Here is a 15,884-nt window from a genome sequence, read left to right as displayed (position 1 = left end):
AAAAAAAAACAAAATTAGAGTAAAGACAATATTTAAACACACGAAAATGAATAAATGGTGGAAATAAAAAGAGATAAGGGATAAGAGAATTGCATAAAAAAATTATAGAGGTTCAACCTAATCATTTGTCATACTCCTCTCCCTAGGAATTTATTCTTGAGAGTTGTCGGTATATGAGCTTTTCACATGTTATGCCTTTGAACCTTCTAACAAATAAACTAGAGTTTTACACTGACTTTCCTCCAAACCAAACACAAGATTTTATGTCAAACTAATCTCATAACCAATAGAAACAAATAGAGATTTTCACGATCAAATGAGGATCTTACACCAGGCGAAGCTCACAAACCAAATAGATATTTTAACGAACAATCTCACAAACCAAATGAGAGATTTTATTGGATAAACTCACAAATCAAACAATAACTGTGCACAAAGAAATATTACATAAGAGATAAATTTCACTTGCATAAATTAGAATAATACACCAAAATACACAAGAAATGACTCACTAATATTTTTCACTCTTACAACATTAAGGTAATTTAGTGAAAATGAAAGAAATGAAAAGGAAGAGAGTAATAAGTAAGAAAGTAAAATGAAATACATTTTCTAGTATATTTTGAAAGTGATGAGAAGTCATATATTTATAGGTAAAACTTTGGTTCAAAAAGAAAAACTATCCATGAGCCTTTTAATGCTCATAATCCGATATGTGCTAGATCTAATCGATTATGTGCTTCACAAAAATGACAACCCTAATTTCCACAAAGAAAAACCTACAAAGACTAGTGTCTTAATCGATTAGAAGTGTTCTTAATCGGTTAATAATCTTTGTGTCTTGTTCACACCATTGAAAATAACATTCAGGATTTGGAGTTTTCAAGAGCTTCTTCATCTTCAGCATTAGACCATTCAGCTTCCTGTTTTAAGATTGATGTTCCATCTTGAGAGATAGTCACAAGATATTTCTAACATTTTATTATAGCCTTCCATGTTTTGTTGTCCATGAATTTAAGGAAAGCTATCATTGTAGCTTTCCTATAATCATAGTGTCATCCAATACAGGTGGTCATTGACTAATCATTCATCCTTAGCATTGTCCATGTGAACATAAAATACTTTTCCCTGTAGCTCCTCCAAACAGAACATAGTGTATGCTCTGATGTCATATAAAATTATATTATTTGCTAGACAGATATTGGACACGATGTATGAGACAATGTATACAACGTTCTTATAATAGATTGACATATATTATCAAATAAATCATAAGACAATAAATGCCACAAATGATGTTAATCCAATTCGGTGCAACGTCACTTACGTCAGGGGGACTTCCAACCCAAGAAAGGAAATACATTCTCTATAATATTAGTACAGTAGTCTTAGATGAACAAACCTTGTTCAATGCCTCTTAATTACTTAATACTACCCATGATTTTCTATTTAGGACTTTCCCTAAATATGAGAGAACCTCTCTCACTTTTTCTCATTCACTACCTTAGTGATCAATACATAAAACATGTTTAAGGATTGTTGAGTTACAACTCAACTTAACAAACCAACCTGTATGCCTTAAATTTGGAACTTAGGCGCTATAGAGGTGAATAATTAACAACACAAACAAAAACTCAAAGAACAAACTCTAACACACTAGATATTCAACTCTTACTTCATGTCTTCAATGTTAGGAATGAGTCTTTATATAACAATTCATCTGTTGGGCTTTTCTCCAATTAGCATTTGAATTGATAACAACATATTTGATTTTGATGAAGGTTAGATTTTATTTGGGCTTGTTTGTTTCACCTTTAAAAAAAGGAATTTTTTCTTTGTACTTTTGAAAATAGATTTTACAAAATCGTTTTTCAAAATATTTCAAGTTTTTCTATAATTGTTTTTTCTAAAATGAAACACTAATTTTGATATCTTATAACATAAACATACATTATTGAAGACCATGTCTTAGTCAAAATCACAATTTTTTTCAAAAAATTATATTTCAAAAATGATTTTTATGAAAATCTATTTGAAATAGCTTTAAAATTAAGTGATTTTTTGAAATTTTGATATTCAAAAAAAGTTTCAATAAAAAGTTAAAATACCTAAAATAACATTTTAAGAATCACTATTGAAACCAAATTTTTATTTGAAGCTTTTAGAAAAAGTTTCTTTGTAAATATTTTTTACACAAAATTATATAACTATAAAAATCATTTTTTTAAAAAAATCAAAACAAACGATGTCTTGTCTCATATTAAAACATCATGTCTCATATACGATGTCTTGTCACAAAATACATCTTGAACTCTTGTCTCATATAAGAACATCTTGTCTCATATACGATGTCTTGTCACAAAATACATCTTGAAGTACTCATATTGTTTTACCTAAAGTAGCCAGTAAAAAATACAGCAATTTTGATAACCATGTTTTAAAAAAATTCATCTATTTTCTTTTCAAAAGTTTGAGTTCTATAACTTTGCAAAAGAGGTGCATGTGCATTCTCTCTAGATGGTGCCTCCAAACTACCAACATCTTCCTCTATCTCTTCTGTTGCTTTTCCCCATAATACACCATAAAGGCCAATTGAGATGATAGCGGCTCCAATTATACTGTAAAATGTAAAAAGCATATAGACAAATGAATAGTTCAACAACCATATAATTAAGTAGGAAAATCAGAAATGAGCAAAATGGCAACATCTTTCCCAAATGAAAATGTCCATGCAGGTTATTAAACTAAATTAAGGCTATGGTTAGATTGATTTATTTGAACTAATCTACTGGCATCAGCATTTGTTACACTTTTTTAAAGAGCTTATGAATATAGCTTATACTAGTACTTCATTTAGTCCATTACTGCCTTGTGACCGGATATTGCAAATTCAAACCCTCAAAACAATCTGTTTATTCGCAGAAGTTTGTAGTGTAACTTACAGTGGAAACAATGGAGATGAGTGAGAGATTTAGTCCTATTTTCCAAACACTTGCATTTGGAACTGATAACAAAGCTACAACCGTCGATATGATGGTTGCACTTACAGAATATATATATATAACAAGACTAAAGTTAGTTCGTCTGGGAACTCTTTCAAGATATGTACCTGCTAAGTTATTATAGGAACTGAAAAATTTAGAACTAAATTTTTGAAGCGATCATTAAATAACAAGTGAAAAAATATTTACTTGTAAAGGGTTTTGATTTTCTGGTGTCTAACAAGTGTTCGTGTATAACACCGACACATGTGGTTACAGTCAATCACTTCCATTTTCTCATAATATTTCTAATGTTTACGTGTAAGTGTTGTGTTCATTGTCCGTGTCTGTGTGTGCCCTGCATAAACTTAAGCACTAGGATTTAAGGTATAATCTCTCATTTTAAGTAATACTAATCCCACCTACCTGTAAAATGCACCAAAGAGAAACCAGAAAATATTCGACTATTAGCAGAATGCCAGCAATGGCCCAACTTGAATCCACGGACTCGAGAAATTCATTTGGTTGATCAAGTAAAGAGAAATTCCAGATGGATGATCCTTTGTAGAAAGTTAAGACAAAAGCACCTGCTATTGATATTATGCTTCCCATTACCTTAGCATTACTACTTCTACTCTTTATAGCTAACTTTTCCATCCTTAATAGATTAGGGGATAAGAGGAAAAATAAACAAAAGATTAAGATCTATAATATAAGAAAATAAATGGTTCTGGAAAATTCAAATTTAACCTTTCTTCTTTACCCTCCACCTCATTGATTTGGGGGTAAAAAGTGTCCAAAATTTACTTTTTCTAACCAAATTGTACTATTAGTTACACATAAATTATATTTGATTTTAATTGTTAAAATGAGACAAATAGTTTGTTCTAAATATACTAAAAAGTTAACCAAAAAGCGGAAACTCGGTTTGATATTTGGAAACAAAACAAAATGCTGGTTGACAAAGTACATTTTTGCTATGACACATGGCATATTTGGAAACAGAGCCAAACCAAAAGTGCATGTTTGAAATAAGAGCCAAACCGCCATTCCTTTTGTCCACCCCTCTTCCTTTTGTCCATCGGATTTTCTGATTTCGCCCCATTTGCATCTCTCTCTCTTCTGATGAAACCTTTCCATTCACCTTTTTATTTTATTTCTTCTTCCTCTTCACTTTCTTCTTTTTCTCCATTTGACGAAGCGATACATTTATGAAAGCTAAGAAGAACCATATATGATTTCAAGCAATAAAGCTTTTAACGGAATGTTGTTTCGATTTCAAGCGACAAAAAATGTTGAGATCTACTTTTGGGTTGTGGATTTGATTTCAAGCCATGAAGATGGAGATCTGTTTGTGGGTTATGGTTTTGTTTCAATCGAAGGAGTAGAAAAAGCATGTATGAGTTTTTGATGTGGTAAGAAATTCAACCTTTTATGTTCATATTATTTATATCAGACGCATATGCTTACGGGTTGTATATGCTTACGGGTTGTGGAGTTTTTTAGGCAAAGAAGTTGAAAAAGCATATATGAATTTGTGATGTGGTAACAAGTTCAACCTTTTCGCGGTGGTAGATCTGTGGTAGCGACAATGCATTTCCGATGGCGACTGTGGTGGTAGATCTCTCTTAAAACATAAGTTAAGATTTTTTAGTGATTTTTTGTATACGAAAATGAAAATGATGTTAATATTCATAAATAATAACTCGATTATGTCTTATTTAATCTGTTTATGTTTTGAATTTTAGGAAACCAACATTTACTTGTAGGCATTTGGCCTTTGATGGTGAAGGTGATGATTATTGATGAAATGGTTGTTGCATTTTATGGACTGAAATGACGATGATGTAAGTTATCTTATCTCATAATGCATTTTTTTTACTTAATATAGTGAAGATGATTAATTTAAGTTACACATTTTGCTGATTGTTATGATTGATTAATATGACATGAAGAAACATTGAAGATTCATGAGATATTGGATGCACAAAATGCATCTTTCGATGCTTCTATGGCCAGTTTGAAGGTGAATGGTATTAATGTTGAAGCTGAATGGTATTAAGGCCATTGTTGAAGTGTTCTTTTTCATATCACTATGTGCTAATTAGTTAGGATTTTATAAGATTATCACTTTATGCTATCTTCATGCATGTTATTAAAATTTCACTATTTCAGCAAGGGATCATGGTCTATTATTATCATTAATAAACTGATACGAAAAAATGTATTTGATTAATATGAGTAAGTGTTTGATTATAAATGATTGAAAGTGAAGGATAAACATTTATCAATCTAGAACTGACTTGCACATGCTGTTGATATAGATTTACATTCCTTCAGTCAACATTTGAGGTTCAAAGTACAAAAATCCAAGGTATGACTTAACTTATAAGTTGCTTCCCCAAAGAATCCAAGGTATGACTTAACTTATAAGTTGCTTCAATAATTATAGTGGTAACTTATAAGTTTCTGGTGAGCTTCACATTCAATGTTGCGAATTTTATTTGTATACATGGATTGAACTGTTTACCAAAATTAAATTGGTTATATAATCTCAAATATTTTTTAAATTATAATTATTGTTTACGTGTTAGTGTCGAGCTTGGTAATTAGTTTTTTTGTGTTAGTACTTCAAATGTTGTTGATTATTGAGGATAATAAAAGCTCATTTTTCAGATCTACTGCCAATAGAATATGATATTTCATTTTTTGTGTTAGTACTTCCGAGATTTTTTTTAAAATGAAGGCTGAAGTGGAAGTTGAGAGACTTGACCAACTTAATGCAAGCAGGATGAAGGAAATTTCTTTCAAAAAGCAATCAGAACTCAGAGATATATTTGTCCATGCTCATATTGAAATTGGATGAGTATTTTGAATGGTTACACAAGGGAGACGATTTTGAATATAATAATTTTTTCATCTTACACATCATTGCAAAACATGATAAGTCATGGTATGAATGGAATGAAATCATCATATATTGTTATTTTCAACTATATTCAATTGTTTTCTGTTAATGTATATAAAACAAAAAGATGGTACATTATTGAAAAAAATTAACATTGTTTCTTTTGGTGAAAATGCAGCTTTGGTTGGGACTTGGTTGTTAAATTACGTGCATGTGAACAAAAATAAACTATGAGCTTGACTTATTTCTGAAATGTTGCTTATATGCAGACAACTTTTATATCTGATTTTTTGAGGTAGAATATTCCAGTCAAGTCTCATCTATCAGGTACGTCTTAATACTAATTTACTTGACATATATGTGAAGTTTTTGAATCTTATCTAATACTGTTATTAACAATGACAAACAAGTGAATGTATTTAGAGTAATGAACCATGGACGGTTTACTTTGACTTTCATATATATTTTATATGATTATTTAATGGGTTTGGTTTATGAATTGTTGAATTTTAGATGTTTATTTTAAAAGATCAAATGGTAAATCTGAAGCAACATTGTTAACATTCTTGGATTATGTAGTATGTGTTGTGTTATATAAGATGCATTGGCTGAAAGGTGATTTTTTAAGAAATATTCATGTTGTAATTTGTAGATTAATGATATTAAGGTATGTGTCTTCCACGTTCCTGTGAACAGGTTGTATGAAATATTAACATGTACTATAAATTGGTATTTACTTGGCTATTAGATACTAATGTGAACTACTTAATATTTATATTTTCAAATTATGTGTCAATGTCAGTGTTTTTTTTTTGGAGATGTCTAGAGCTATAGAATACTATCCATAAAACTGATTTTCTCTTTCTGTACATTGCAGGATACTATTATCCGTTTTACACATATGCTATCTGCAACTATCTACCCTGATGCACATCTTAATACTCAAATGTATATTTTAAAAAATTCATTTTATTATATGTACTGTATCCGGGCTATGGTTATAATAATATAAACAATTGTCACTACATCAGAAAAACTATAACAAGTACAGGGAGTTCATAACATTTATTGGGTTGATTTTTTTTTTTTTAAACTGAAGAATATATTAAAAGAGAAAACAAAGATACACAAAAACAGGGGGGACAACACCAAAACCCCTAAAGAGAGCATAACCTAATTCTAGGAACACCTTCCTTATCTAAAAGGAAGTCTTTAGCAATAGTAGAATGAACAAAATTAAACCAAGCATAGCTACGAGACGCAAATCCTATGTTCGCCAAAGTATCAGCACAAAAATTGGCCTCCCTAAAAGCATGGGATACCATGAAGTCCATAGTGCGAAGGATCGCAACACAGTTGAGCCAACGAGATCTGATACCCCACGGAACCAAAGAAGAGTTACTAAAAGCATTTACAACCAAAGTGCAATCGGATTCCAACCAAATATTTTTCCAGCCCAAATTTATGATCTTTTCCATGGCTAAAATGGCTGCTAACAATTCAGCCAAACTAGCGTTGCCGGAGCCAAGGAAGTCACTGAAGCTACCAAGATGACAACCCTGGGCATTTCTAAAAATACCACCACAAGCCATCAAGGAAGGATTCCCCATGGCAAGCCCATCAACATTCACCTTAATCCAACCAATCGGAGGAGGAATCCAAAGGACCTCCTTAGAGTAAACATGCCAAGTTGGACGTAAATTCACATCAAAACCTTTGAGAATAGAGAAATTTTGGATGGAGTTATTGGAACAATTTAGAGTGGTATCCCCCACCAGTTTAGCTCTAGCCATAATAATGCTAACACAAGATTTCCAAGTAAGCTTCTTGCCCTCGAACTGACCCAAGTTCCTGGCCCTCCAAACCTGATAGAAACAGTTACAGATGCAAGAAATAGCCACCACCATAGCTTGAGGAGAAGGTTGAGCATTAATCAAATCAATACAATTCTGCAAGTAACCAATGCTACCCAAGAATTGCGTTTTATGACAGAGCCAGGTCCAAATATTCTTAACAAAGGAGCAGTGGAAAAAAAGGTGAGAAGAAGTCTCCAAATCCTTTTTGCAAAGCGTGCACATGGAGGTTTGATGGAAGCCACGAATACTCAGATTGTCATCCGTGGGCAATCTATTATGGAGCAGTCTCCAAACCAACATAGAATGAGAAGGAGGAACGCCCTTGTTCCAAGGAAAATTAGAATATATCCATTGAGCCGCAGGGGAAGAGATATTCTTCTGCAGAAGCCTGTAAGCAGACTTAAGATCAAGCTCCCCAGATTCATTGCTTTTCCAGACCCTAGTGTCTTCAACATCCCCCTCAGGCAGAACAATGGCAGAGATTTTAGCCATCAACTGAGGGAAGGCAGCTTGCACGTTAGCAGGGACACACCAAGAGCTATTCAACATCCAATCATTGACCTTAGTATTAAGAGTAGCATGATAAATGTCAGGAATTTGCATCAGCTTTACTAAAGGCTCCTCAAGCCAACAATCCATCCAAAAATTCACCCGGGCTCCATCACCAATCAGCCATTTCGTATTTTCCAAAACCTTAGGATAACACTCCTTAATGCTAGACCAAATGGAAGACAGATTCATTGACTTATGGAACCATTAGTAAAACTACATATTTTAATGACTGATATCAACTACATTTTTTCTTCGGGAATAGCTTATTTGTTAATATTAAACTACATGTTTACCTTTTCAATACTCTTTGACAATCTATTATGATAATGATCATGCCTTTCTATCCTTTCCTCATCATAGAGTAGCTTTCCTATTTGACGTATTGGCAATTGATCTAGACAAAATGAAAGACATAGTATTGCTATGTTTTTTATTTCAAATTTCTTCTATAGTTGAATAATAACCACATGTTCAGGAGGCAAACCTTAATGACTAATTAATTAACATGAGTTATAAATATTTTTAAATATTTTACTCCATATTTTTTAATAAATAATATTTTTTTATTTGACGTTCCTTTTAAAAAAAATAACATATGATATACAAATATCATCACAAAATTATTGTTTATCTAAATGTTTTTATATACGTAAAATCCTATCATTCTGTTTTGTCTTAAAATTAATTTGTGATTAATTTAGGGATCTTAGCTAAAAAAAATCATTGGACCTAAACCATAAATGATTTGTGTTGAAAGATTTTGCAAAAGAAGAATTATCACATGCACATTGAAAGGTTGCGGAAAAATTAAAAGCATTGATTTATCTAATACAAGTTTAAATAGTTTTTAATCATATGTTTGACTATGTTTTGTTGGGTATTAAATGTATCATTCTCAAAGTTATTAATCAACTTTTCATTTTATTTTTTGTGTTAATCTTGGACAATTTATTAATGATGTTATGATCTAAATACTTTTTATTCAAAAATAATATACGAGAAAAAATTTATTATTGATCTAAATATTTTTATATACGAAAATTTACTATTGATCCAATTATTTTTGTAAATGATACATAAACATAAATAATATTTATATACGGAAAAAAATTTATTATTGATTTAAATATTTTTATATACGTAAAATGATATTTATGATCCATAAAATTTTGATTAAAAAAAGGTATACAGAAAAAATCTATTATTATCTAAATATTTTTATATACGAAAATTTATTATTGATCTATATATTTTTATATACGAAAGATCATATTTATAATTTAAATATTTATGATCAAAAAATGATATACGAGAAAAAATTTATTATTGATTTAAATATTTTTATACACGAAAAAATCTATTATTGATTTAAATATTTTTTCTTTTTTAAATAAATATATTATGTAAACAAATGCGCGTATCAGACCAGAACCCGTGCGTATGCACGGGTTTCTTACTAGTTATTATAAATCACTCGTCTAGTTCAAATATAATGATCAAACCTGAAAGTGACAGGAAGAAGAACAAAAGTAGCAAGAGCATAAGCATAGGCAATAAAGACATGATTGTTCATTCCTTCAAGTGTTGCTGCTTTGAACAAAGTGAGTAAGCCCATGTCAATACATTCCAAGCTTATAATCACCATAACTGGCAGAAAATCCATGTAAAAGGACCATCTTGTCATCTTTTCTGTCACAATAATCACAAATTATTTTCAAGTTCAGAATTTCTGTGATATTTTTTTATGATAAAGGTTTTAATTTTGACTATCTTTTGAAACAAGAAAAAAAAATTTCAAATTTTTCTTAAAATATCAATTAATAGTAGTTCATTTTACATTAAGAACTTGGTCCCATGATAGCAATATACTACAATAATTTCAAATTTTTCTTAAAATATCAATTAATAGTAGTTCATTTTACATTAAGAACTTGGTCCCAATGATAGAAATATATTACAAGTTACAACCGTTGATGAAAATGATAACTTGGCTACTGCCATAAGCATTAAACAGATTTTTTGGAAATTTTGATTATATTTCAAAAAAATTAAATGAATCATATCTCAAAATTTTAAGTAATATGTGATGTTATTTTATTTAAAATATTTTTTTCTATTTTTATTTAGGGTCATACTAACGAGTGTCTCAAGGACACTCTTTAAGAATTCTTCATAAAAAAATATTCTTTAAAAAAATCAATTATTTCAATTTCTAATGCATTGGTTACAAGTATTTTTAAAAAAACATATATTTTTATTCTTTAAAAAAGTCGATTATTTCAATTTTCAATGCATTGAATACAACTATTTTGAAAAGGAACATACATTTTAAACTCTTAACGAGTATCCCCCGTTAGCATTTCCTTTTTATTTATAATAACATTTCACTTGGTCCAATTTGACTAACTCTTATCACACTAACCCTTTTTTTCTATATTTTTTCTATATTTGATTAACTATATTTCATTATTGGGATAACTTTAGAACAGAATAGAACAAATTAGTTCATTCTTCATCAATTCAAACATTCCTTAAATTAACATGATTTAGTATAATGAGTGAAAAAATGTAATAATTAACATAACTAATTAGTCAAGATAAAATGGAATTAAGATAACTAATCATAAACAGTTAAACACAAGTATGGCGATTCATTCACCTTGGCATTCCATCGCTCAGCATTATGTTGAAATCTCATCCCTACCGAATCGGTGCTGCCTTGCGGTGGCAGGGTGGTTCTAAAAAGGCGAATCAACGGTGGAAGAAACAAATTGGTGGCGATGGCATTTGAGTTTCCGGTGGTGAAAGGCTTCACACAATAAAGTCCCAGTGATGGCATTGAGAGTACGTACGAGTGTTTGCAATATTCACACGTATCTACTACATTTTCATTGAAGTCTATTGTATAAGCACTTTACATTGAGATAAGTTCAAATAAGCTTCACTTACAATCCATTTTGAGGTTATATGGCAATTTAATAATTTCATATATCATTTGGTTTTTACATAAAATGTCTTTCATTTTCTTCTTTTTCATACAGGTATTTTACAATTCATGCTTTGATGTGGTGGGCTTTTAGTTCATAAAGAAATTTTGATTTGATAACAATGTTTTTATACATTTCCATCTATTTTCTTTTCGAATGTTTGAGGTATATAACTTTGCAACAGAGGTGCATTCTCTGTAGATGGTGAATCTAGGAAACCAACATCCTCCTCTATCTCTTCTGTTGCTTTTCCCCATAATACACCATAAAGGCCAATTGAGATTATTGCGGCTCCAATTATACTACAAATTGCATAAAGAATATACATAAATTAACACTTTATCAACCATATAATTAAGTTGGAAATGTCTAGGTGCAATTGTAACATTGTTCCTAAATTAAGGTCTTGTTTAGATAGACTTATTTGAACTAATTTACTGGCACAAACACTTATAAACCTGTTTAAAACAACTTATAATACGTTAATAGCTGGTTAAATGGGCCGCATAATAGTAAATATTAGGCTACGTACATCTATCGTCCTCATACTTCATCTAGTGGGAGCGTTATATATTCCCTCCCCCGTGTTTCAAACAAGAATCAAATGCAAAAATTGAATAATTTCCATACCTTCCAACATAAAGAGAATCACCAAGGAATATAACACCCAAGCCAACAGAAATAACAATTTGCAGTGGTTTGAATGAAGTTACATAAACAGCTCCCTTTAAGTGAATTGACCATGCAGAAACTATATTGCCTATTAACTTTCCGAAAATTCCCTGGAAAAACGAAATGTGTCATCAATAAACTGCTGAAGCTTAAGAGCTTAAATTTTTTGGTCGAAGCATAGCAGTAGTTTGTAGTGTAACTTACAGAGGAAACAATGGAGATGAGTGAGAGATTTAATCCTATTTTCCAAGCACTTGCATTTGGAACTGATATCAAAGCTACAACTGTCGATATGATGGTTGCACTTATGGAGTATAACAAGACTAAAGTTAGTTCATCTGGGAACTCCTTCAAGATATGTACCTGTTAAATGAATATAGGAACAGAAAATTTTTAGGACTAAATTTCTGAAGCTCTCATTAAATAACATGTAGCTTATTTTAGAGAGGAGTAATACTAGCAACCTATAAAGTACTTACACAGACAAGTCGATACTAGAAAAAATTTGAAAAAATAAATAAATTGAACGTAATCACATGTGTTGGCGTCGTGCCGATGGACACTGTTGGACACTGGACACACCTTCCATCATGTTAGCGACTTTCTCAGTTTCTTGTAACACACTTTTCAACATATTATTGATTATTGAGTGAAATTGAAATGCAGAGTTGAAAAGAATCGTTGGATGTACTATTGAAAAGAGAATTAAGTGCAAGTGGTAACTGCAATTGAGATGATTAAGTAACTGACACCTGTGGTTATAGTCAATCACTTCCATTTTCTCAAATTATTACTGAGGTTTACTTGTCAGTGTTGTGTTTATTGTTTGTGTTTGTGTTTGTGTTTGTGTCGGTGCTTCATTAATTAATGCACTTTAGGTTTTAAAGTATGATATCTTTCATTTTGAACAATACTAATCCTACCTACCTGAAAAATGTACCATAGAGAAACCAGAAAATAGTCGACTATTAGCAGAATGCCAGCAATGGCCCAACTTGAATCCACTGACTTGAGAAATTCATTTGGTTGATGAAGTAAAGAAGAATTCCAGATGGATGGTCCTTTGTAGAAAGTTAAGACAAAGGCACCTGCTATTGATATTATGCTTCCCATTACCTTAGCATTACTACTTCTACTCTTTAAAGCTAACTTTTCCATCCTTAATAGATTAGAGGATAAGAGAAAACAAAATAAGTGGACAATAGAAAAAATTCAATCTTCCCAATAAATCATTTGTGATTGTAATAGAGTTTGTAAATGAGTCATGCCCTTTTTTCACACACTAACAAGTTTCAAGAGTTCCTTGAGTGCAAGGAGAGTAATTCAATGAGTGCATATGTGGTAGAGTTTGTAAATGAGTCATACCCTATTTTCAAAGATTTGTAAATGAGTGCATATGAGTACAAGTATCAAGAGTTCTTTGAGTGTAAGAAAAAAGTTGCGACACTTGTATGAATTTTCCGAAACATGTCGTACGAGTGCCATACATGTGTCGAAACCAACACGTGTGAAACACTGCAACACGCTTGATCCTAGAGGTGTCCGTGCTTCATAGGTTGTGACAATGCTTCACATATTTCAGGATCAGAACGACCAATGTTCTTTGAGTAAAAACATCAAATTAGTTTCAAAGGATAAGAATCTGCCTAATTCCAATATAAAGATCAAACCTGAAAGTAACCGCTAGCATGAAAGTGAAAGCAGGTACCAAATTAGCAATTGCTGAAGCAAGCGTTGGAGAACTATAATTAATACTAATATACCCCAAAATCTGAGATCCACATCTGCATAACAGCACCATACAATTCCAAAAGAACACAAATCATCAGATTCAAAAGGCCTTAATAATATTCAATCACTGTAGTTAAGCTAAGTATAAGGCCAATTTGCCATTACCCTATTGCCCCAAGAAGCATACTTTTGCATATTATGGAGAAACTCAGTGGAGGAGGAACCATTCTTGATCTGCAAAAAGACATGAAAACAAAACATGAAATTCTTTGTCAATTGTAGTATAAGTACGAAGTGCGTGTTTGGAATCATGTCAGTTTAACAAAATTACAATAACACACTATAATTCTGTCGAACTCACCGTCAATCTAAACATGCACTAAATCATATTCATATGTTTTTTGTTTATAATATTGAAATAAATGAAGAATTGTGAACCTTCTAGTGAAAAGAGTGACAGGAAGAAGAACAAGAGTACCAAGAGCATAAGCATAAGCAATAAAGACATGATTGTTCATTCCTTGTAGTGTTGCTGCTTTGAACAAAGTGAGTAAACCCATGTCAATAAATTCATTGCCTATAATCACAAAAACTGGCAAAATATCCATGTAAAAGGACCATCTTCTTCTCATCTTTTCTGTCACAATAATCACAAGTTATTTTGAAGTTGTTCGGTAAGATGTTTCTTGATGATGAGGTTTTGATTTTGACAATCTTTTGAAACAAAAAACAAAATGGAAGTTTTCTTACACTACAACCAATGATGATGATTGACAAAAAAATCTAAAAGTTTTCTTAAAATATCATTTATTAGTAGTGGTACATTCAACAATAGAATTAGGCCAAGATGGGTCCATGATGATAGCAACATACACTACAACCATTGATGAAAATGACAAATTATTACCCTACGACATTATCTAGTTTTGTTTTTCAAATTATTTAATTTCATTGCTCAATTGAAGGTAGAAAAAATAATAAATCAAATTATACTAGCTCAGTTGATAGTAAGTATTGATTAAAACCAAATGATACTGCAAGATCCGGAGTAAAAGTAAAATGGAAAAAAAAAAAATACACTAATTACCAAAAATTATTGGTGGAGAGAAAATAAAATAAAGATAAATTACCATGAATAAATAAGTAATGTCATTGATAACCAGCAGCTCAAGCACCGTACGCCGAATCGTTCACTTTCACTGCTGAATCGGTGCTGCTCGCGGTGGCCGGTTTGTCCAAAGAGGCGAAATGACGGTGGGAGAAACAAAATTGGCGGTGATGGCATTTGAGTTTTCGGTGGTGAATGGCTTCACTTCACACGATAAATTGGCGGGTGGGTGGGTGAATTTCTGGTTAATAATAATAATTTGAGGACTTTTTGTAATATTATTATTATAGCATACAAGAGTATATGAAATTAACTTAGTGGATTTTTTTGCAAGTTAAATAAATTTATCTCCTCATTAAATTTCTCATTCCACCTTTTGAATCTCTTAGTCACCTAACAAAATTTGAATTATGTTTCTCCTGCTATCGTAAATGCATATTCAAAAGTATATTTTTTTTTCAAAAATATTATTTTTTTTAGTAGGTGTATCTACGGAAACATTTTAAACTAGTGTTTGTTGGCAAAAACTACAAATAAATTAAGTTCAAGGATTGTTCCTTAGGTACATCTACAGAATGTCTTAGCGTCAAAATATTCCGTAGATGTACCTACGGAAGCATCTGATATATTTTGAACCAGCATGATCACTCCCCCATTATCACATTTCTTCTTCAACACTCGGTCTCACCACCCTAAAAAAATCACACTTCATCAATATCATTTTCCACTCCAAAGCTCCAACTTTTTGGTGCAACAAATCAAAGGGAGCAAGAGAAGACTCAATTTCAGATATATAGTCATCTTTATCCATTGCATTGCCCATATTGTGCATGAATTTTCTGCAAAAAAAAAATGTATGTTGCTTCCGTAGGTACATCTACGGAACGTGTTGAAGATGAACACGTTCCGTAGGTGCATCTACGGAAAGTGTCTGTGTTATTTTTTTGTAGTAGTCTTATAATTTTGTGTTATTTTTGTTATTGGTTACGAATAGGTATGTTGTACCCCGATAATATCTCAAGAGAATTAGTTCTTTTAGTCAATGTTTCTCCGAATATTGAAGGGGTAGTCGTAAAGGCGGTAGATGTC

At 31.4% G+C, this 15,884-nt stretch overlaps 1 protein-coding gene and 1 pseudogene across 3 annotated transcripts; both read right to left on the bottom strand.

Moving 5' to 3' along the window:
- Positions 1-2,333: 2,333 nt before the first annotated feature.
- LOC131650463 (WAT1-related protein At5g40230-like) lies at positions 2,334-3,680 on the bottom strand (annotated as a pseudogene).
- A 7,580-nt stretch (positions 3,681-11,260) lies between these two features.
- On the bottom strand, positions 11,261-14,970 carry LOC131652760 (WAT1-related protein At3g28050-like). Of its 3 annotated transcripts, none has more exons than XM_058922717.1 (7): positions 14,818-14,970; positions 13,853-13,921; positions 13,627-13,740; positions 12,884-13,115; positions 12,161-12,319; positions 11,915-12,066; positions 11,261-11,586 (listed from the first exon to the last, which is right to left on the bottom strand). In XM_058922717.1, the coding sequence occupies exons 2-7, from the start codon at positions 13,912-13,914 to the stop codon at positions 11,412-11,414; spliced, it is 894 nt and encodes a 297-aa protein (XP_058778700.1). In that variant the 5' UTR covers positions 13,915-13,921; positions 14,818-14,970; the 3' UTR covers positions 11,261-11,411. The 3 variants fall into 3 exon arrangements, with proteins under 3 accessions (XP_058778700.1, XP_058778698.1, XP_058778699.1); XM_058922715.1 differs by lacking the exon at positions 14,818-14,970 and adding an exon at positions 14,126-14,667; XM_058922716.1 differs by lacking the exon at positions 14,818-14,970 and adding an exon at positions 14,166-14,303.
- Positions 14,971-15,884: the final 914 nt, after the last annotated feature.

The sequence above is a fragment of the Vicia villosa genome, linkage group LG2, assembly GCF_029867415.1.
Source record: "Vicia villosa cultivar HV-30 ecotype Madison, WI linkage group LG2, Vvil1.0, whole genome shotgun sequence".
NCBI classification, from domain to species: Eukaryota; Viridiplantae; Streptophyta; class Magnoliopsida; order Fabales; family Fabaceae; genus Vicia; species Vicia villosa.
The sequence above is the reverse complement of the archived record's forward strand: the minus strand, read 5'-3'. Positions and strand labels throughout refer to the sequence as shown.

Coding starts and splice junctions, on each gene's coding strand:
- LOC131652760 (XM_058922715.1), bottom strand. CDS start 14,319: ATGAGAAGAAGATGGTCCTTTTACATGGATATTTTGCCAGTTTTTGTG. Junction 13,116..13,626: donor ATGCTAGCGGTTACTTTCAG/GTTTGATCTTTA, acceptor TAATCTATTAAG/GATGGAAAAGTTAGCTTTAA. Junction 12,067..12,160: donor TCATCTCCATTGTTTCCTCT/GTAAGTTACACT, acceptor TCGTTTTTCCAG/GGAATTTTCGGAAAGTTAAT.